This window comes from Oenanthe melanoleuca, chromosome 1A, assembly GCF_029582105.1.
Source record: "Oenanthe melanoleuca isolate GR-GAL-2019-014 chromosome 1A, OMel1.0, whole genome shotgun sequence".
Lineage (NCBI taxonomy): Eukaryota > Metazoa > Chordata > Aves > Passeriformes > Muscicapidae > Oenanthe > Oenanthe melanoleuca.
The window spans coordinates 52,550,464-52,572,921 of record NC_079334.1 but is presented as its reverse complement, the minus strand read 5'-3'; the positions used below and the strand labels follow the sequence as shown (position 1 = coordinate 52,572,921).

Sequence of the window (22,458 nt, the reverse complement as noted above, 5' to 3'; positions counted from 1 at the left end):
ATAACTTGGTACAGTATTTACGATATCACTGCAAAAGAGTTCAAACACAGTGCATTTATAAATAATGGAGCCATTATAAATCACATTGCAAACATACCTTGCCATTTTCATTGTTACAAATTCAGTATCTCAGTGAAGGTAGGAATAAAGTAGCTACAACAATCAATATCTTGACTTTATTTTTTTAATATAAAAATGCAGTTCTGGAAACCCACCCTCCTTCTTCCCCCTGCCCAAACATAATGCTTTACTTCTTAAAAATAAAAATAAAGTACTAATTCTATATACATCACATGTACCATACAAAAATGTATCCAAAGTTTCTATTGCTACCAAAGTGTTCTAAATTAAAAGTTACATAAATCCCCTCATTGGAAACAAAAGATTACAAGTTACCAAAAAACCAAATTACACACAAACCATCAAGTTATTTTATACAATTTCCAATACATTTTTTCTCCCAAAGCAAGTTGTCTTCTCATGTGCCTGTATAAAAATGCATATCAATATATTTGTCAATTTTATTTTTCATTATAAAGCAAATTAATACATTTTCTACAATAAATAAAACACAGGGAGGCACGCATATCAACAAAATTAAACCAATGGGAGATAAATGGGATATGGTTTTGAAAGAAATAATGTGCTTGCAGGCTTTAAGCCAGGTTTGTTTAAAACAATAACAACCTTAAGTCATTTTGGGCAACAATGGAGTGTTTTTGGTGATTTGCAAGTGATGTACATAGTATAATTTTTATTGATGTCTTTTTCACAAAGTACCCTCCAAAATAACACAACTTCCTTTCTTAAAATACATATTTGTAATTGTAAATTTACATCAATCTTAAATATGTGGTACTTTGTGCAAAGAGCAACAATTTACACAAACATTCAGAAGTCTTTTTCAGAAGCTACAGACCAAGGAAGAAATTATACAAGCAGCACCATACTGTATATGATTTAGGCAAACTTATATTTGATGCCATTTTGATATTAGGCTTTAAGATCCACTAAACACCTAAAGCTGGAAGATGGTGCTTAGGTAACTTAACCTCAGAAAAAAAGAAAGAAAAAAAGTAAAAAGCGTGGAAAAAAACAAAAACCAAATCCCTCCCCAGCAAAATTATAAAAGGAATTAAGGAGCTACTTCTAAAATCAGAATAAGTTAAGTGTTGAATATACATTTATGTACAATTATGAACACTATGAACAAGACATTTTAACAGGTTTAGTGGAAAATCCTCCAATCTACAACACAATAAAATAATTCATCAATATGGCAATGGTGATTTAGAAGAATTGCTCAACTATTTCAAGTTTGCAGAACTCAGCCACTGAATCAACAATTAAGGGGTTGTATCTTCAATACATTCTTTTAGACAAAGAGGTTCATTAGTAGAGTTCAAGTCTCTGTGGTATTTTTCATGCCTTGCTAGAGAATCTCTGTTAGTCAATATCACTGAAGTCACTGACTGGCTCTCCATGGACTCGACTCAGGTGATTCATAGCACGATCAAAAGCAATTCTTACTGCTTTTCGTATGCTCGAGTTACGTCCTTCCATCATTTTGAGCTTGTCTATGGTCTCATCTATCCCAAGGGGAACCATTTTGGATTTGGGAAGCCACTGCCTGTAAGAAAAGAGTAAAAAATAAATCTGTTAGAAAAAAATCAAGAAGTCTGCCCAGAAATATCAAGGCTACTATGCCATGTTTCTCATATCACAGATCAGCTTACCATCTTAAAACAATAAAACACCTTTTAAGATAATGCTTACTTGCCTTAAATATTTGAAGAACACAAAATATTAAAAAAATCTATTCCACCAAACAGAGAATACATTCCAATTCAGTGATATGTACTTAGTGATTAAGTGTGAACAGAAAAAAAATAGCCTGAAATACTGATGCAGGTGAAGAATAGGCAGCAGCAACTAACAATGGACATAGCTCAAGATTCACCTGACACAGTATTGTTTCTCTTCACTCTTTCCCTTCCATTATTAAAAAGAATTTTCAGATGATGGATTTTTGCCTTACATTTCAGGCATCTCAATTTGTTCTTTATGGGGAAAGCTAAACTAGTAAGAAAGTTCTTTAGCATGCTTTTACCCTGCAGTATGACATCCCAATAGCTCCATATTCAGGGGATTTTTCTGTTTTAAGCTCCACAAATATCTTCAAATTCTGGGAATGGAGGAGTGATAAGGGACCCTGTTGCTCTAGTTAAAGCTTTCTAAGTATTTACTTTAAAAATATAAGTTAAATTTATTTCATTTTCACAAATGTTGATTGTAATCCTGTTTCCTGAAACTACAGATATTAAGGAAAACAAAAATTAGGAAAATTAATTAATGTCTTTAAGATATCCTACTGTAGCCTGCAATCCTAATCCTGCAAAAGGCAGAAGACCTCCTTTCGTTTAAAACCATTAGTTTGGGAGCCCATTTGAAGCCAAACCAACAGGAAATCAGACTGCCAAATCTGCAAAAATTTTCTTTTACATGACTAAAATTGGTTATTGAATTATTTTCATTCTCTTAAAGGACTCTAAACTAGAGTCATATTATATTGAACACACACACGGAAATAAAATATGAAAAGTGAGTACAAGAACAGAGACATTATGGTAACAGCATATGAAAAGCAGCAGTCTAACTATTATCAGTTTTAATACACATCAGACTAAGTTTGAAAAAGGTATTTTTAAAAGAAAGCTTTGCAAGTCCTGCAGATATAAGTGGGGAAGAAGAAGAAACAAATACAAAAATCCACAGGAGATAGACACTGGTATTACACACTGAAGGTGACACACACCCTGCAAATGAATGAGAACCACAAACAGGAGTTCAAGACTAAGAGACACAACAGAGATAAAATTATGAGTGCCAAAATAATCACAATAAAAGAATGATTACCAAAACAAGTTGGTGGGCTCAGGGTGAAGGGGAGGAAAGGGGCTGGAAGAAGTACAGTCTTTTCCTGTCCATCTATGCAGAGTACCCATTAGAGACAACTTTGCACAACATTTACATGATTTAGGACCACCTACATATAGAGACTGATCAAAAAAGTTTAAGCTGCAGAGGACTCCCAAGATCAAGAAGCAATAGAGCAATTTTTAAGAAAGTGACCAGGGAAAACATGTATTACACTGTGACACCCAGTATCAGGAAAAAATGAGAAACAGAAGGCTGAGTATGTTCAAATGCAGAGGTTCTCTACAAACAAAAGCAGAAAAATGCAGGATCTTACGGAATCCTGAGCAACTGAACTAAGATAATTATGAAGAAGAACCAAATAATTAAGAAAATAACTGAAGAGCAGAGAAATTATGACAAAAAAATCTAAGGGGCAGAAGAGCAAACATTAGTTATAAATTTTAGGCAGGAATTTATTTAAGTGATAGCATACAGGCAGGAGTCAGGAGAATGTGCATCACTAGACACCACATATAATCATCCAAAGAGGAAACTGATAACTAAAGCTAAGCAAATTCAAGAGAAAAACAAGACATGGACAGATTTACAGTTAGCTTGACTTGTAGAGAAACTAGGAGAGGAGAGGGTCTACAGAGAACAAAGAAGAGTAATACATAGTTTGATGAAAGGTAGATGAGAAGCTCCCATGCCTAGGAAAGACCCACCAAAACAAAAAACAATCCTAAAAACCAAAAGAATACCAAAAAACCTAGTGTGCCTCCACCTACATGCCCAGAAAAACCCTACCAGCCCTAAAACTGAAGGCCATGGGGGAGTGAAAGAGAATGTTTTGTTGTGTGAATTATCCCCCTTCAGGCTCTACACAGCACATTGTTGATGCTAAAATAAACGGAAATAGGAAAGGTTTAATGAAAAAAATTTAGAAAAGGCTAAGAACCTCAAATGAAAGTGTTAATAAAGCATTTAACTAAAGAGAAGTTAAGAATTCAAAGAAAATGCATGAGCAGACCGGGGGGAGAAGTGTTGCAATTCAGAAAGCAGCGATAAAGGATGATAGAGATAAATGTTAGACTATTACTTATTAAAAACCTATGAAGCAATGAAGCAATTTCATCAGGTCAATAAAAGAAAGTAGCTTGTAAATTAAAAAAAAAAAAAAAAATTTAATGACTTCTAATATTTTTTTCTAAACTTACAATGAAAAGGTATCTTTCAGTGATATATACCTTGGTCCAAAAACAGACTCAACTACAAAATTTTAAGCTTACAGTTTACACTTCCATAGGAATTATATCCATGGAAAAATAATGCTTCAATTTTCTTCTCGACCAAAGGTACAGGTACTTAAAATCGTAAGTCACTGCATCAAACAATACATTTCAATAACATACCAACTTCTTTTATTGTCAAAAAATAGTACTAAGAATAGTTTCTCGTCTGATTTGGTCTGCATTTGTTCTCCAATTTTCAGTACATCTAGAGGTGGCACTGGTATAGTAACACCGTTGTGATGGCCAGCAACACGAGGCATCTTAGGGTCAATAATCTGTAAGACAGAAGAAAGAAAGGATGGTTGCTCATATTTAAAATTATGTTAATTCCTTTTAAAAAGGTATTACAAATTAAGTTAACAAGAAATAAATAATAAATTGAATAGCCACTGGATATAAACTGACTTTGTGTTGCACACAACTTTTTGACATAAGCTGAATAGGCACAGTGGAGACCTAGTGGCAGATTGACTGGAAACACCAAAAAAAGCATTTTTCACTCTTATCAGTTCTTCTTAAAAGTCCCATTTAAATTCCACTTAGTACAACTTTGAGACTGACAAGCAGGTTTTAGAATGAAAAAGTCAAACCAGGATTTCTAAAAGCTGTAACTGGCCTCACATTTTGGGGTTTGAAATTCATATACCTTAAAGAACCAACCTATGCTAAGGAGTAAGTATTTCTGTAAAATACATGCTCCCTTACTCAAACTCTGGAGAAAAATTTAAAAAACAAAAAAATGTTTGTTTCCAAATAACTTAAATATCAGATTTAATGACTCAGTCTTCACAAAAACATGCAGTTACAGTAACAAAGTCCTTCTGAACAAAACTTGAGGGAGAGAGAGAATATGCTGCTAAAGTTACAAACTAACCATCCTGATGGAAAAACTCCTTTGCAGGCAGCTCACAGCATTATGAACTGCTTAGTTTCCACTCAAAGAAAGGTTTTTACTCCATACCTGTTCCACCCATCTCCTACTCTATGAACTCCTGTTGTTTTTCCACCATCCACACTGGCATGTGTAAACTGAGTAATAAATGAGTAAAAGAAGTATAAACATAGTAAACTGACAAATAAAGGAATAGAAAGCTAATACTGTGGGGAGTTTGTAGAAATCAGAAGAATTTTCTTCTCTTGACAGAGGTTTAACTCCTCAATTAACTTATTCCACTCTCAGCAACACCAATGCTGACATAAGGGAGAAGGTAGAAAAGGAACCCTTTGGTCTTTATCAGTTTACATCTAGCGCTAACACCTTTCACCATCATTAAATCATCAAATTTTCAGCACCTGACCCAAGTGTCTTTGAGCCACCCACTGAGAGTACCTAAACTCAAGTGCTCTGAATGCCACCTCCAGAGGTTTTAACCTGATTCTGTATGATTACATTTCATGTTGTCCTTAGGACACACACATAAAAAGTCATGATTGTCCAGACTCATATATAAATCAAGCCAGTGTATGAACTGTTCATATAACCACAAATGCCTGAAGCCAAACGCCTCATCAATATTTTCTCTGCAAGCTTTGATAAAAATAGAACTGTGTCTGTTTCTCCTTTATTAACACACATATATATATATATCCTGCATTAACAACAGCTTTAAGTTTCCAGTACCTCATTCACAATTGGCTGCAATCAGTCAGTTTATACCAGCTACTGAGATTTTTGTTTCTTTAATGAGCTGCAAGAGCAAGATTATTTTTATATTCATGTTGCAGCAGAAATAACATATAATGCAGAAAGAAAGACTACTGAGACAAGCATGCTGGTTTTAGCAGGGATAAAGACATTTTCTTCATAGTAGGTGGTATGGGGCTATGTTTTGGATTTGGGCTGAAAACTGCAAGGACTTGGGAGGGGACACAGCTGGGGCAACTGACCCCAACCAACCTGAGGGATATTCCATCCTATATGGCACCATGCTCAGTATACAGAGCTGGAGGAAGATGGAGGAAGGCAGGGACATTCAGTGTGATGGTGCTGTCTTCCCACAACACAAGTGATGGCTGTGTTCCTGGGGATGACTGAATGCCTGCTGCCATGGGAAATGGTGAAAGAATTTGCTTTGCTTGTGTGCACAGTTCTGCTTTCCCTATTAAACTGTCTTTATCTCCACACTTGAGTTTTCTCACTTGCACTCTTCCACTCTCCCCCATCCAAGGGGAGTGAATGGGTGGCTGCAGGAGGCTCAGCTTCTGTCTGGGTTAAACCTCAACACAGGAGTACTGCTCAAAGGGCAGGTAGGGCAGCAGAAATTACTGACTTAAAATCTGATATTGCAGTAACTTTACAAACTCAGTGCATGGCTAAAGAGGGTAGAATAAGCCACCTTTACTCAACCTGAATGGGAATTTACCAATTACCTTAAGTTTGCACATGGTGTTTTCAGATAGACCAGAAACAGTCACTATGGTACTTCTGGGAAGCTGGGCACTTACCAGAGCTGGGTAAGAGGGATATCCACTGCATTTGGCCCATACTACTTTTAGAGGCTCAAGAACAGATGTTGCAGCATCAGTTGAAATCCACATACTGCTATGCCCAACTTCTAAGAGCAAAGAAATATAAAATTAAAATGCTCCAGAATGAAACCTCAGACAAATCTGCAGTTCTTGGTTTCCTAATCAATAGCTCACGACCCTTAGAATCCACATACTTATACCAACTTTCCCATACATACCAATAAAAACAAGGTAGTATTCATAAGAGCTCTTTACATGATACAACTACTTTATTCCAAGACTACAAATAAAGAATAAGGGTTTAGACACTTCTAGAAATAGCCTATCTTAAAACATCTTTGTTCTTAGTTAGTGTTTGCCAAGTTCCAATAATAAAGTTTCCCTTCGAAAAAGCTCCAAAGAAAAAATAAAATTATGGTACTTCAGATAATAGTTTCTTTTATTATGATGACAATCCTGTCACAGAGGTGATGATTTTCAAGATGCAAGTTGCATGGTGTATGTTTCCAAGTGTTGGACACCTGGATATCCACACTGAGATTAGCACCTGGTAACTTAACAATACTTCTCTGGTACACCTTTCTACTCTTAGGTCTAAATTCTAACTGGCATTTTGATTTCTATTTATTTTTAACAATTTTTCTTGGTCTCTTGGCCCTGCCCTTTCTTGCAGTCAAGTTCAAAAACATCAATAGGTTTCCAGGCAGCAGCACTACTTTTATTTCTTCTCAAAAAGCAGGGTAGTGAACAATGAGTTTATGTTACTGTGCACTTCTACCAGAATTCTCAATTTTCTTCTCTGTTGCTCAGCAATGGATTGAAGTCTGAGACAGGCTTAAGCCTTTCTGTCAACCAAAACCACAACTGGTCCCCTAGATACAGTCCAGAGAGTGATCAGAAGACCGTGAATTACACCCTCAAGATGAACTCGGGGTGGTGATCAAAAGGGGAAAAGTTATTCAAGTTCATATGCTGTAAAGGTCAGGCAGCACTTCTTGTATGGCAAACCTGGTACCAAGATACAGTTCAGGGGCTGCAGCTGCACTTTCTCTCAGCAGTCAGGCAATACTTACTGCCAAGAGAAAAATGCACTTTAAACTGGCATTTATTTATAATGAAAGGTGGCATGCAGAAACATGTTCTATCTCAACACTACAAAAACATACTAGGGAAAAAAATGGTTTAAGACCTTTTAAAAGTAGAATTACCAAGAAAAATGTGTTTAAAGTGATCACATTAAAAAATTACTTCAATCATTCTGCATAGTAAGTTCTATTTCTCTGCTGTGTTAGTTACAGTTTGTAAAGTATTCACATGACAGTTAGAAAAAGCCATGAAGGTTTCAATTAATTCATCTTTCATTTACAGACTGTTAAAAAATATGTATGTAGAAGTGTATCTAGTATATAAAAACAGTACAAGTCCTCTTCAGCACAGCTAACAAGAAAGAAATCTACACTATTCTCATTCTGCAAAGAAAATGGTATTTTAATACTGAATAGAAAATCATACACAAGCTGATAGGATTTGTACAGCCAGACTCAAGAGACTTCTCAGGTGTATATACAATTAAGAGTCCCAGAATTCTTCTTAGCCTGAATTTATTCCATATGGTAGTAAGGGGTTACTTATCTAGCACATATGATTACTAATTTTCTTTTACAAGATCTGTAAAAGAAAACTCATCTTCTCTTTTTATTTAAAAACCTCTTTATTTCCTCAAGCAAGGAGAGAAAATTAAAATCAGTCAGATGCTATTCTTTTAAAAGTCTCTAAAGAGTCAAAAGCAGAATTTAGTAGTTTCTGGAAGGATATCAAAAAAACTTTCAGAAGGCTTAATGTATTTAAGCAGTAAAAATAAGAATGCTAGAATCTGTCAAATAAATGGACAAAATTATTAAGAATTCAATTATTTATAGTTACCAGCTGCAATTCTTGCTGCTTTGGCATAGTTTCCATTTTCAATGCATGATATCAATTCACTTCGATCTTCCAGTGTATGTCTCCGTATCAGGGCAGGTTTACCTTTACCACACTTAGGCAGACTGAAACTACAAAAACATTAATATTAAAACCATCAAGTTTATCAAGAGAAATTAACACTGTTCACTATAAATCAAAATTTTGAACAAGAATTTAAATTTCATCAGTACAGAGTAAAATCAATGGAGCAAGCTCTAAAAATATTTTTAGAGTAACAAATGCAAACAACATAAAAGCCAAAGTTCTGATTATTTTCATACACAGAATTGCCTGGCTATCAGCAAAAGATAGTTCCACTGCTCCAACAGTTCTACTACATAGAAAACACAGCTATTCTCTCTTTAATTTTTCACTACAAATTCCAGTCTTTCAATTGTGAAAAGTCTTTAGTCAAAATGGAAAATTTGTTCTCTGCACACTTGAGTTGTCTTCAAGAAATCACAGAATCTGAATAACAATTACATTGACAATTTGATCTAAAGTATCACATTTAAAATAGATACAATATTAAATTATCTTTGTTTCGGAAAACCTGTTTGGCATGACTGCATTAACACCATTCCCTTAACCTGAAACACATGAATAAAGTCCTCTTTTTCTGTCTAACAGATTTACTCTACACTCTCCTAGCCCAGGACTGGAGACAGCTACCTTTCACCCAGAGATCAGTGTTCTTTCAGAAGATACCCCACTGGTTATGGACACATCAATAGTGGCAGCAGTATCTGTTCTGACAGTCCTGCCTTCAACAATAGACTCCATGGGAAGTCAATAGTTGGTACAGAATTACTATCATCACTGTAGTACCCAACCAGCAACCCACAGACTGACAACCCACAGTTCCAAAGCTGCCAAATGACCTTTTCTGTGTACAAGACTATGCTTTGTAAGTTGCTTCTCTCTTGCCCTCACAATAAACACACACATTTTTAGTCCTCCAGATTAGGAAGGTAATTAAGCCAAGATATTATATGCAAAAATATATTTGTGCCTTTACAGAGCAAGAGAAGCATAGTCAGTTTAAAAATGTAACTGCCTGTATATGCTATAACCCAAATTCAACAGAAGAATCCCAGCAATCCTGAAAGGCATCTCGATCTGACATAACTGGGAAAACTGAAATGAACTCTTTTTAACTAAATTTATGCAATCTTTTAATGTGGGTTACAAGCACTATGGAAAACTGATATATCCAGTCTCAAATCTGTATTTCATGTTTACAGTTTTACCTTGAGTTACACAAGAGACTGTTACTAGATGAAATACTAGATTCTGATGCACAGCGGCGACGAGGTTCAACTTTTCTTCCTGGAGTATCATCTAATGCTCTCTCTTTACTTTCATCTCCAAAACCATTTGATAGACCTGCAGCACAACACAAAAAATAAACTGCATCAAACTGGAAATCACACCATTTTCAATAACAACTTTTTGTATTCAGTCAGTGTATCATTATTATTTTGTTCTTCAAGTATTTTGGTGTGATGAAAAAGAACGTGAATATTAACAAAATATGTAATTTCAAGGAAGTATTATAAATAGAAAGTTCCTGTCGTCCAGATTTTAAAGACAGGATGAACCTTCAGGTAAGGTACAAAAAATAAGCAAGATTGTAATATGGGAAATACTAAATGGAGTTTCAAATCAATCTTTGCAGTAATGTTTCCAACTATTAAAACAATCACACTGCAAAAGCTAAGGAGAAAAAAACAAAGAAAATAAAATGTTACAAATCAGGCAGATTACCAAGTCAACAAAAGGCTTATTTGAATGCAATGCTATAATCATTAAAATCCTTTTCAAACACTGCAAGTACAGACTGGTATGGATTTCTTCATGACACTATCTAATTCTTCCTGGTAGTCCTTCTCTTTTAATGAAGTCAGACTGACTGACACGATGATGACTGTTTTCTCTCCCCAATAATCAATAATATATATGGTACTGTTTTCAATTAGCCTTCCCCTAACACAAGTTTATATACATCAAAGTTTATTACATTTTAATTTCATAATTGTAACAGAAACATTAAAAAGGCTTTTATATTACAATCTACTTATTTGATGGGCTTTTGCCAATCCTACTCTGGGTTTGGTATACAAACAGTATAGTCCTTATTAAGCCATTTCTATACTTGTTTAAAGAGGCAATGAAAAGTTTAAAGACAGCATTCTGAAGACTTTCCAGGGTGTGTGGGAGTGTGTGCAGAGATGCAGACATTAGGACTAACAAGGAAAGAATCCAACAGAGACTCTCGAATACTATCAGAAATGCATTCAACTAAAGGCAATGGTACCAGCCTGCAGTCAGCTACTGCAAACTGTAGGCTACAAAGAAAACAAAATTTTAAAACTAATTCAATTCTGAGCATGCTGCTCACAACACAAGAAAGAACTACCCATCCCAGCCATCTTTACCACTACCAAGACTTGAAGGCAATCATGATCATTGTACATTCAGACAGTCAAACTAGGTAATGTAACTTCACATTCCCCTGCACACTGCACTGTACTATAAAACAATCATGGCAAAACTCCCTTTATTTATTCTTCCAGTCTGTTTGCTACAAAGACCTCTGCACAGGAGGCTGATAACTAAGGAACTTGAGCTTAGCAAGTTACTTTGTACAATCCAGTAATTTTTCAGGCGTTTCCATACAGTGACTTATGGGGTGTTCCCCCTCCACCCCAGGAGACCTTTCATTTGGATTATCAACACAATTTTAGAATTTTAAGAGAAAAAGGGGTATATTTACTCAAGGTTCTGAAATATTTACATATAAGCGTTCTCTTTTATTGTCACTTAGTTTACACTGTAAATATTCATTCAAGAGTGTTTGTTTTGTAACTCCTATATTTGCCTTTGATTTCCTACAGAAAAAAAACTATAAAGGCAGCATTGCCCTGAATGTCAAGCACCAAGCTATTAATCAGTGGTATTGATTAATCCCACTCTCAGCAACTTGATAAAAATATCTGCAGACTCAGGAGGAGTTGAGTCCTAGACTGTGCTGGAACAGAGTATGCTTTATGAAAAAGTGTATAGGGGAATTTAAGTTATCACAGCGCATTTCACATGGCATTTGAAATGAAAAGCTAAAAAAAACCCCATTCTGCAAAGGACATCTCCTACGTCTTGGCAAAAACTATTTTTCATTCTTCAATATACTGTCAGATTTATCTTTCAAGTGAGGTGTATAAACTGTTTTGTTTTCATCCTGCCACAAGCTGGAGACATATTACTCAAGTTATTGCTCAGGTATCTAGTTAATGTGAAACAGCTATCATCAGAAACAAGTCAGATCACAGAGTGAATTTCAAATAGGAAGACATCAAGTAATGATTGCTGCTAGAACAAGGGCACAGTTCAGGTTCCCAATGGACTGTGAAAGTGGAAAGTAGTACCTGTGTTATAAAGAGCATGTGCAAAACACTTAAACCATATATAAGCCAAATGTAACTTGGATGCTTATCTCTGCATACACTGGTTTTGTGTGTACATGCAGGACAAAAAGGCCTCATATTTTTATTATTTCAATCAGTTTATAACTCTACTGTCACCAAAATGGACAATGGCAATGGCATCCTCTCATTGTCAACAAGTCAGCACCAAGAAATATGTGGTCACGGTAAGGAGCCAGTTTTCAGCAATGCACTGGACAAAGCAACCATGTGATTGCCTGACTGTGGAAGTTAAGAAACAAGGGATACAATAGAAACATGCAACTATAGCAATGGAGACAGCTCTCTGAGGTGGCAGCCTTATTCTGGTTTAAATATAAGCTGTGAGTTTAATGACTCATTTAATTCACTTCAGATTACAGTAAAAAATGTCCTATCAATCTGTGGAATGGTTACTAACAGTGATGTCCTGGTTTCTGCTGGGATAGAGTAAATTTTTTTTCTGGGTAGCTGGTACAGTGATGTTTTGATTTGAGTGTTGATAACACTCAAATGTTTGAGTTCATGAGTAGTGCTGACAATAAATCAAGGACTTTTCAGTGTCTCATGCTCTGCCAGTGACCAGGTGCACAAGAAGCTGGGAGGGAGCATGGTCAGACAGCTGATCCAAACTGGCCAAAAGGATATTCCATACCGTGGAGTGCCATGCCCCATAGATAAACTGATGGGAGGTGGCTGGGAGAGGCTGATCACTGCTGGGGCTGAACATTGGTTAGTGGGTGCTATGCAACAGTACTGTGCATCACTTGTTTCTCTTGGGTTTTATTCCTTTCTCCTATTATCATTACTATCATATTTTACTTTGCTTCAATTATTAAACTATTCTTATCTCAACCCACAGGTTTTACCTTTTTCTGATTGTCATCCTCATCCCACTGTGGGGAGGGAGGAGTGGGGAAGTTAGAGAGTGGCTGGGTGGTATTTGGTTGTCAGCTGGGGTTAAACTATGGTAAGGGGGGGGAAAAAACCCCCCAACATTTTTAACAAAAAAGGAATAATAATGATGTGCAAAAGAATTTAGAGCTTCCCAGACATATTTCTCTCTTGCTTGTGGAATTATGAAAAGCAAAGAATATGCAAGCTATCAGGAGGAGTAATTTTCCTGAGCAAAAAAAGCCCCGAATGACAGGAGCTTACACAATCCACGAGACTCCAGTTTATACAGTTCACATTTCAGAAGTTATAAGGAATAGGTATTATTTTAAGAAAGGAAAACCTCAAGATTTATTTAAACAAAACACCCTCATATCCAGTTATAGATAAAGCAGTTCACAAGTCATCTTGTAACTTTATTAAAAAAAATCAAGGCAATAAAATGTAAGTGCTTTATGGTAGGAGGACTGATGTGCAAAAAAAGATCAGATATACTACACAATTTAGGTTCTATCATTACAAAACTATTTTCTGCCATGAATCATGAAACACCCAATGCTAGAGTAAGTGAAATTAAAGTACTCCATTTGCTTTAAGGAACTTACATTTTATTGAATCAGTAGATATAACTAAGAAGGCCAAATAAAGAAAATCCATGAGAACTAACTCATCCTGCTTGCAACTTTCCAAAACCTCATGATTTCTCTGGATCAAATGAGCCTTCTCTACAATCATGGAGTGAAATTTTATGTCAGGTACTAAACTTCTTACATATATTGCCTAACCAACACAACTGAATGATCCCCTTCTTCCTTCCAAAAGTCCTTAAGATCAAACTAAAAGCTTTTCATTAATCGTTCATTTCCTTTATTTTTCCCCTCTGCTCTTAGGTTTATTCAAAAAAGCAGCCCATTCTCAAGAGGCAGAACTTTTTTCAATTAAAAAGGGAATGAAGTCTGCTATCAGTCTTAAATGCAGAGTTACTGCCATTTCTAATCTTCAGCTCAATTTCAATTTACATGGAAAATTTACTGCCTTGCCAATCACAGTATAAAGAAACCATTTTTAAAATAAAGAAATGCTAACTAAGAAGAAAAAAGTAAGGCAAAGATGCTCAGCCTGATGCTTTTCCACAGCTCTCTCACTGCACTGAAAACTGTATTTATCAAGCAAAGTTTAAACTTTTCTTAACAGTGCCAGTTTGTTCTTAAGCTACAAGCAAGTTAGTAGAATCTTGTTGCCCATACTAAATTAATGGAAGCAGGAAAAGGCAATTTCCAAAAGAGAGCAGAAGTTTGGAAAATATGGTAGAGGAACAAATCTCTGTATAGTCCAAAGAGCAGCATAACAAGTCCACAAATGTACAAAATGCTGCCCCAGAATACTGAATTGTACATTTCAGACTGTAATTACATCTTACAATTCTGCTGAAACAAAAAGAAAGAAACAGAACTTGTACAAAATTATTCTAAAGCAATTAAAACGGTACTATACATAGCTCGATGCAAAACCAAGCATAGCCAAATGTAAGATGAAGTACTCTCCTAAAACTAGGGCTGAAGTGCTGAGATTCAACCACTTAAAAAACTGGAAGTATTCAAAAAATCACTGCACACAGTGCACCAGCACTTCTATAACACTATTTAGTCTAATTTTCAGTCACAACTTGTGCACTTACCCAAAACCAGTGATGTCAACTCTTCATTAAAATATAAATACAGTAGAGGAAAATGTGTGTTTTATCAAAAAAAACAACAACTTTTTTTTCTTGGTAGGTTTCACTTCTCCAAGGAAGATAAGACTTTTTTGGGGGAAGGGAAGAGGATGCAGCTGTAGCATTCTCAGCTAATCTGCTCTCACAGAACATGTTCTGGGAATAAGAATGCTGGGACTGGTAAAAGTCTGCGACCAATCTGTGTCACATATACTACAACACGTACAACTTTGTAACTTACGGAAATGGGGCAATATATTGAATGAAGAGCATAGTTTCATATATGTCAAAGACTTCCTCCAACAGAGTTCATTTCTATTTGTTTTTTGTTTTAAGGATGGCTGGTGTCTCCAACATGATCCAAATTAATTACTTCAAATGTAATTGTCTTTCTGCGTTCCAAAATGATCATTTAATTGAATTCCATTCCATGTTGAGGATAATAGAAAATAATTAGGATCCAAAGAGATAAATACCCAGCATGATATTAGTTAATATGAGAACCTGGAAGACAGTGAAAAAGTCATTAAGTCTCTCTGAAAGGAAACAGAGCTTTCAAATAAATAAGCCATCCTTACAGCAGTGTCCAGAGACAGTGAGAATGACACAAGTGTCCCACATATTCTATCACTAAAAACTAAGGTTTCTAAAGGGACAATCTAAGTAAGTCTCACTTTGATTCAGGCCTCTTTCTTGGAAAAGAAAATACTGAAAGTCATTGAAAACACAGAATACAACCTCCACGAGTATGATATGCATCAAGAACACAGTTTAGAAATATATCTAAAAATACCTCCAGTAGGAGTAAGAAAGGGGATGTCATTGATTTAGGGGGATTTATATATAGAGATAAGCACACAAAGACTAATGGAATACTTGAAGATAATAAATCATCAAAAGTTACTGTATTCTTAAAAATGCAAACCTCGGAAGTGGGCAGACTACAGAAACAGGAAGGCATCCATTAAGTTCTTTTTCCAAAAGTAAGAGCCTAAGACCCTAAGAGTAACACTTTAAAATGTTACTTCAAATAGTAACTTCTAGAGTGCAGCAGGAGTATTAAACACAATTCTTCTTTTCAGAATACACGATGAATATCAGAGGACATCAAAGCTTTCAGTGCTTAAAACAGTCTTCAGTATGCAGACAAAACGGAAGCCAGTTACTCCAAGACTACAAAGCCTGGTGTGAAGAATCCCCTTGGAAATAAAACTTTTAGAACTTGCTTAAAACCTGGTCATGGTTAAAGACAGCAAAGACAGCTCAATATGAGCCCATGATGTGGCACCTACACACTAAACAGCAGCACCTTTCAAGATCCTAACCAGAAAATGTTAACCTTTAAAGGTTTAAGTGACACAGAGCAAATACATTTCAGTGGCTCAATGAATGGCCTGTTTGATGGGTTCCAAAAGAATGGCAAAGAATTATTTTTGTGACTACTAATTTTCTTCAAATCTGAGAATAAGATGAGACTTTGATACAACAGTAAAATCTTACACAACAGAAAGGAAAACTAATCCACGTTTAATAACTATGGCTTCCATAAGATAAGGATCATACATTGCTCTGCACTACAACAGGATCTCTGTACTGTAGGATGACTATTCAAGGCATTTTAAAATATGCAAGTGGGAAGCAACCTTAGTGGAGGAGTTTGAAAACACTCCAGAAAACTCTGAAACGAAAAAAGAGCATACCAGAAGAAACATTTCTCAAAAAAACAAAACTTACAACTCCTAAGACAGTATCAGCTTTTCTTGTGGTACAGTCTGATGAAGCAGCAGAGTACAAAATGTCATTAAAAAGTACACATACAAAATCTGAAAAATTCAAAGCTAACATTACAAACTGAAGTCCTGAATCAGCTTTGGTTTATATAATTTATGACATGTAAAACAGATGATTGCAAAATATAAGCTGTAAGTGCCTGAATCATATACAGACCAATGGTATGGCATTCAGTATTCACGAAATTACTATAGAAAGTCAATGATATTTAGGATCATTTTTTACTGATTTATGCCCAAACAGTTAAGATCCTTAAGAAAGAAACAAATTTTGTAAACATTTTCCATTTGAAGCTTTTTACTTTCTCACCTAAAAAATCCTGATATAAATTAAATAACCTTTAGAGATTTCTTAAATACTTAAATCAATAAATATTATTTTAACTTGCAATTTATATAATGAAAAAGCATGATAATTATTTATCAATATACTGCATGAAAATCCTAGTGCCTAGCAGTCTTTCAGAGCAGCCCAGCAGGACCTGCACCTAAAAAGGCTGCTCCATTTGCTAAGCTGAGCTCTTCCTGAATGGAACTAACTTTTGGAAATTACTATCTACAGGTTTTACACAGAGCTTTTATGAAAACAGTTTTTTCTTCAGTGAAAGTAAAGGCTTCCCTGTAATTGTGAGAACACAATTTTTGGGTATAGTATCCAAAGGAAAGGAAACAGATGAACATCGAGAACTCCAGAACACTCCTATGTAAGCAGGTCCAGCAATTCTATTCTATTAAAAAGAAATAATTTAACATTTATTTGCCTTCTACAGCTATTTAGAAAAACTGGTTCATAATTTGTTCCTCCTTCTAGGATAGGGAACAGAAAATGAAACTGAAGTTGCTACTTGAAAGATCAAGGCAGAGATCTGCTGCTCCTGAGATGACATACAAGATACCACAGTAAACTGTAAATCTTTGAATTACTTCAGTAAGGTACACTACTGCATTCCCAGTCCTCATTTTCCAGGCCTTTTTTACCTTGAGAGGTACTTCACACAGGAAGATTAAAACTTCATGTGATTTAGTGTAAAAGATCCAGTGCTTTACAGCCTCCTTCTATGATAGCTTGCAGAGTCCTTGAGGAAGTGCATGACCTGAGTCCTTTGAGACTGAAACATCATACTAAAAAATTAGTCCAGTCTAGCAAAAATTAAGAGTGCTTGTTATCCTAAGATTATCTTACTGGCTTCATCAACAGGAGCTGGAAAGACCAAATAACATGAGCAGTTTCACTGCTCATGCAGCCAACCTGACAGTGCTTGAAGCACTGTCAAATGAACATAATCAAGAGCTGTTAAATACCAGCCCATCTTTGCTATTTTTAAGCAAAACTGAACAAAAGAGTTAAAGTAAGGCTGACTTGCATGTTCAAGTCTTTGTGTCTAATCAAATGAATCCATAGTTGCTTTTTTCCCCTCAGACTAAAAGTACTTTTATCTTCAACACAGAATTTTTTTCAAGAACTCAGGAGTTAGCCACGCTTATCAGCTGAAGGTTAGTTCTTAGCATCTGCTTTTGTCTCAATTTTTTTCCAATGCCACGCTGTTAGGAAATAATTTATGAGCATTATTTCAGCTTTGGAGAGAAAGGAAAAAGAAGTCAAGGAAGACAATAGAATAAAAGGAAGGAGAAGAGAAAATGAAATCAAAGTGGGAGCATTACAACATTAGGACAGCATAGCCTGTCAAAATGACTGCATGACCACTGTTTTGCCAGCAACAAAACAAAGCAACTTTGCTTCCATTATACCCATTCTTGAGTATTACATGTTTCTTTGTATGGGATATCTTCTGAACATGAACACTTCCCCTGTGCATGCCAAAGAAATTACATCTGGGTACTACAATGAGAAACACAGTGGAGAGCTATTCAATTAAAATTATCCTCAAACACTGGACTGCATATATGATACTGTGGACAAGTTCATGCTACCATAATTTCTCTTTATGGAGGACATTGCTCTGTGCATGCAAATACATAATCCAATCTGTTCTCACTGAGTGGGAAAAGGGAAAAAAACCATCACAAATCACAAATCCACACACAAGCCTTCGCTGAGAGACATGAATCTGCAGTCAGTCATACAGTGTAAACTGTCCCACTCTCTCCACTCCCAGCAGAAAGGGCTGTGACAGGTACTTGAGCCTGCCAGGTTCACTGCCTGACACTACTGTCGGAGTCAGTGCATTAACCTTTTCTATTGTCCACCTCTTAAACCCCATCTGTGGGTCAGGAACTGAGGCTTGGACTAGAAAACCTTTAAAGGCCCCTTCCAACCCAAACTATTCTATGATGTTCCAAACAGGTCAGCTGACGACCCATTGTATGTCTGTCTGGTAAGAGGGGACTTCACCAAATCTAAGCCTGTGAATTTGAAGGCAGATCATCTATACTCAGCCCCCAGCAATGTGGCAAGTGTATTCTTAAATAAATTAAGAACACACTTACAAAAAGTATAGTGTGAATATACAAATTCACTGACTTTTAGAATATTTTCAATAAATCCCACGGTTCTGTTTACCATCTGCAGCACACAGAAAAAAAATAGCCTTAAATGTCACAGATGAAGCACATAGGGGACTATGACATTTAATTTTTTAGAAAGACAAACTTGGGCCAAAAAATGAGCTAAGTCTTTTAAAAAGAAAAAAAAAAAAAAAAAAAAAAAGGAAAAAAAAAAAAAATTAAAAAGCAGTACCAGAATACAGTGAAAGGCTCCACAATTCTTAACAGCATTAAGAAAAACAGAAGGGATTCTAGAAATACTTGTTTATTATTACAAAAGATTTGGTTATAAACATCTTAATAAACACAGCAATTGTATGTTGGGTGCTAATAACTAAGATCTTAAAAATAACCCAAAACACATCAATTTCAAAGAAATTAACATGTTTAAGACCCAAGCAAAATTTCCAGAATACTAGTGTATAATGTACGTTATGCATGCACACACCTCACAAGCCTTGAAAAAAGCACCAAGCTGACATTTATCCAGGTGTTCATAAACCCCCAACATTCTCAACTATGTTGCTCAAAATTCCCCCTATTTTAATAAAATAAATCAAGAAATAGGAAAAGGATTTTTCATAGTCAGGTAATTAATACTATGATTATTTCTATTTAATAAAACCAGAAGGGACATTTATTTTCTTAAAAACCACCACAAGTGTTGATTGGCATAAAATAGTTTCCTACCCGGTCTTTCTGCCTTATGCACTTATTTTATTCTATGTATATTACAAAACCACCCTCTATCTCTCAGAATGTTCCCAGAAATTAAATTGGCAGAAATTTTCATCGGGCTGACCGAACCCCTGTCTAAAGTTTGAGAGGGCCAAAAAAAATTAAGAAATAAAGCAGGGTTCTTTTTTTTTATTTTCATCCTAATTTCTCTCCTTAATTTGTCTTATTTTCTTAGCAAATGGTCCTACATTTCCCAGTGGCTTATCAACCTACTAGAAAACCAATTAACCAAACTGATCCTGACAATTCAACATGTTGTCAGGCTCCTGCAGTCCCCAGGTCTCTACACAGACACGTTTAACAATTCAGAGAATAATTCCTTTTAGGACTCCACAATCTCCTCACAATCTCCAATACTTTGTTTGCAAATACACCTTAAAATGTTTTATGTTTCTAAACCTCCTGCAGTCAAGTCAGACAGCTGAAGTTCTTGGACACCACTAAATAAATAATATATAAAAATAATAATCAATAAAATAATAAATAATAAGTAAATAAAAATAATATATATTAAATAACCAAATTTCAAATCAGACTTCACATGAAACAATCACTATGCATTTAAATACAACAAATCAGGACTACTGATCTGTCAATAGACTTAGTCAAACTACTGCACTTGATTAATGAATATCAATTATCTATATACACACACACATATATAGACACACACACACATGTAGTATCACTCCTGTCTATGCTAACTAGAAATTACACCAATTTGGTTTTGGTTTTTTTTCACTGAGGAATCTTTATTTTAGTTTTTTAAATTTACTTTGAGGACATAAGTTTCTTATATGTACATGTTTTACTTTCAGTTCCTCCATTTAGTGAATGGTACCTGAGTGCTGTACATATGAAGCCTGACTTTTAGCCAAATTGGCCTGTGATCTAGATATTCATTAGAAACCAAGTACTCAAGAATTTAAAAAATAAACTGTGTTCCATTTCACTCCAGATGCAATGTCTACCCTTATCATATCAAATTAATAGCAGTCCTCACTGCAATATTAAATTCTATCAAATGCAAATGGAATCATACACAGGTTACTTGCCATCATCTTGTAGTAGTTGTGCAGAAAGAAAGTCAGCCCAACATTTACTAATAGATTTAATATGGAATCTTTGTTGTATACTGATAACTGTATGTGAAGTATGTATTAAGCAATGACAAATTCCCCCATTCTGCTTTTTATTGTGTGAATATTCTGCTTCAGTGATCCATATTCTAAATACTTGTTTACATGTGTTTCAGTATGTTGAGAGCTGGAAGCAAAATTATGAAGTAAATTATATACTTCACTGAAATTTTCTACTACTGCATTTGGACAAAAAATAATAGAAACACAATGTACTGCACTACAATAATCACTATCTGAAATCTTGATTCTATGCTAAGTTACAGTGGTTGTTTTAGGTTGTTTATTTTAAATAGTTTCTAATTAAAAGAAAGAGTACTGTACCAGTAACTGTGAATTATTAACCTAAATTTACAAAAGCTTACAGATGATTCATAAAACCAAGTACACAGGCAAATCTCATCTGATCATAATCTAGCCTTTTACAATGTTAAAAAAGGTTTCTTAAAACACTAATTTGTTCCATCTGCTATCTTATTTATACACAACTGATACAGGCAAATTTTTAATGGTCAATAAAATCTACCTTCTATCCATTAATCAGTTTATTTTTTCTCTGATGTAATAGCTACACAAAGTATGTCCCTGACAAAAAGGATTAATTTTTATAATAAAAGAGCAAGGTAAGTATACAATGGATATTCTGAAAAGGTCATTGAACTTGTCACGGTTAAGACTTGACATGCCCAACCTTCAAGAATCATACATCAATCTCTGATGTCATCAAAATTTTCTAAGTAAACCAAAACTCTTCTTTTGGAAGTTGTTGCCAGATAGCATGTGAAGCAAACCCAAAATACAACAAGCATGTATAGGGAATTTTAAAGCACGTCTCCACTAGCTGTCAGTTTCCACACAGCAACTACAAAGACAGATATACTCTGTGATAATGCCCTAGGAGAGCACTAGGAAATTTAAATTTAAGATTACACTACACTCCTGCTTCATATATTTTAAAGATTCACATATGAAAGGTCAGAGTATTGAAATGAACTGCTTTCAGTCCTCCTTGAAGGTTAACTCATGTTGTTCAATAGTCCTCTATTTCTGAAAAAGAGCTGGCATTTCAGTAATGTTGTGTATGAAATCAACAGCATGAGGGACACCATACTTACAAAGGAGTGTGCGAATCAATCTTACATGCGTCTTTCTTGAAAATAACAAAAAACATCAACCTTAAATGTAAGTCAAGACAGCACAATAAAAGCAGTCTATAAGAATAATGAAACCAAGTAGGTGTGATTTTACTCCACTAAATAAACTTCAGAGTCTTCCTTTGAACTTCATCGTGTAAAAATACAGGAGTGACAAGAAAGGGGGAAGCACTGAAGAGACTGAAGAGTAAGGGACAGAAACAAGACATCCCTAAATAGTGCCAAGAACCCCCATACTAGTTATGAATAGGTAAGGAAGAAAAAATATCTGACAGTACAGCTCTTGACCACTTAAAAATTTCAATGTTTTGCATATTGATCAAAGTTCTTTTTGTATTTTTTTCTGTATTCAGTAAAATTAAGGATAGTCAATATTCACACCATTCAAAGAAAACTGTGCAACAATAATTCATTTTCAACT

At 35.2% G+C, this 22,458-nt stretch overlaps 1 protein-coding gene across 8 annotated transcripts in view; it reads right to left on the bottom strand.

The window, feature by feature from the left end:
- Positions 1-507: 507 nt before the first annotated feature.
- The window catches only part of BRD1 (bromodomain containing 1), a 59,639-nt gene continuing 37,688 nt past the window's right edge, over positions 508-22,458 (bottom strand). For 6 of the 8 annotated variants that reach the window (XM_056507776.1, XM_056507809.1, XM_056507817.1 and 3 more), the window contains 5 exons: positions 9,893-10,028; positions 8,604-8,731; positions 6,657-6,766; positions 4,332-4,486; positions 508-1,630 (listed from right to left, as the gene is read on the bottom strand). In XM_056507776.1, the coding sequence (XP_056363751.1) occupies positions 1,447-1,630; positions 4,332-4,486; positions 6,657-6,766; positions 8,604-8,731; positions 9,893-10,028 (713 nt within the window). In that variant the 3' untranslated portion in view covers positions 508-1,446. Of the gene's footprint in view, positions 1,631-4,331; positions 4,487-6,656; positions 6,767-8,603; positions 8,732-9,892; positions 10,029-15,004; positions 15,216-22,458 lie in introns of those variants that run through there. The other 2 variants (XM_056507793.1, XM_056507829.1) reach the window with 2 other exon arrangements.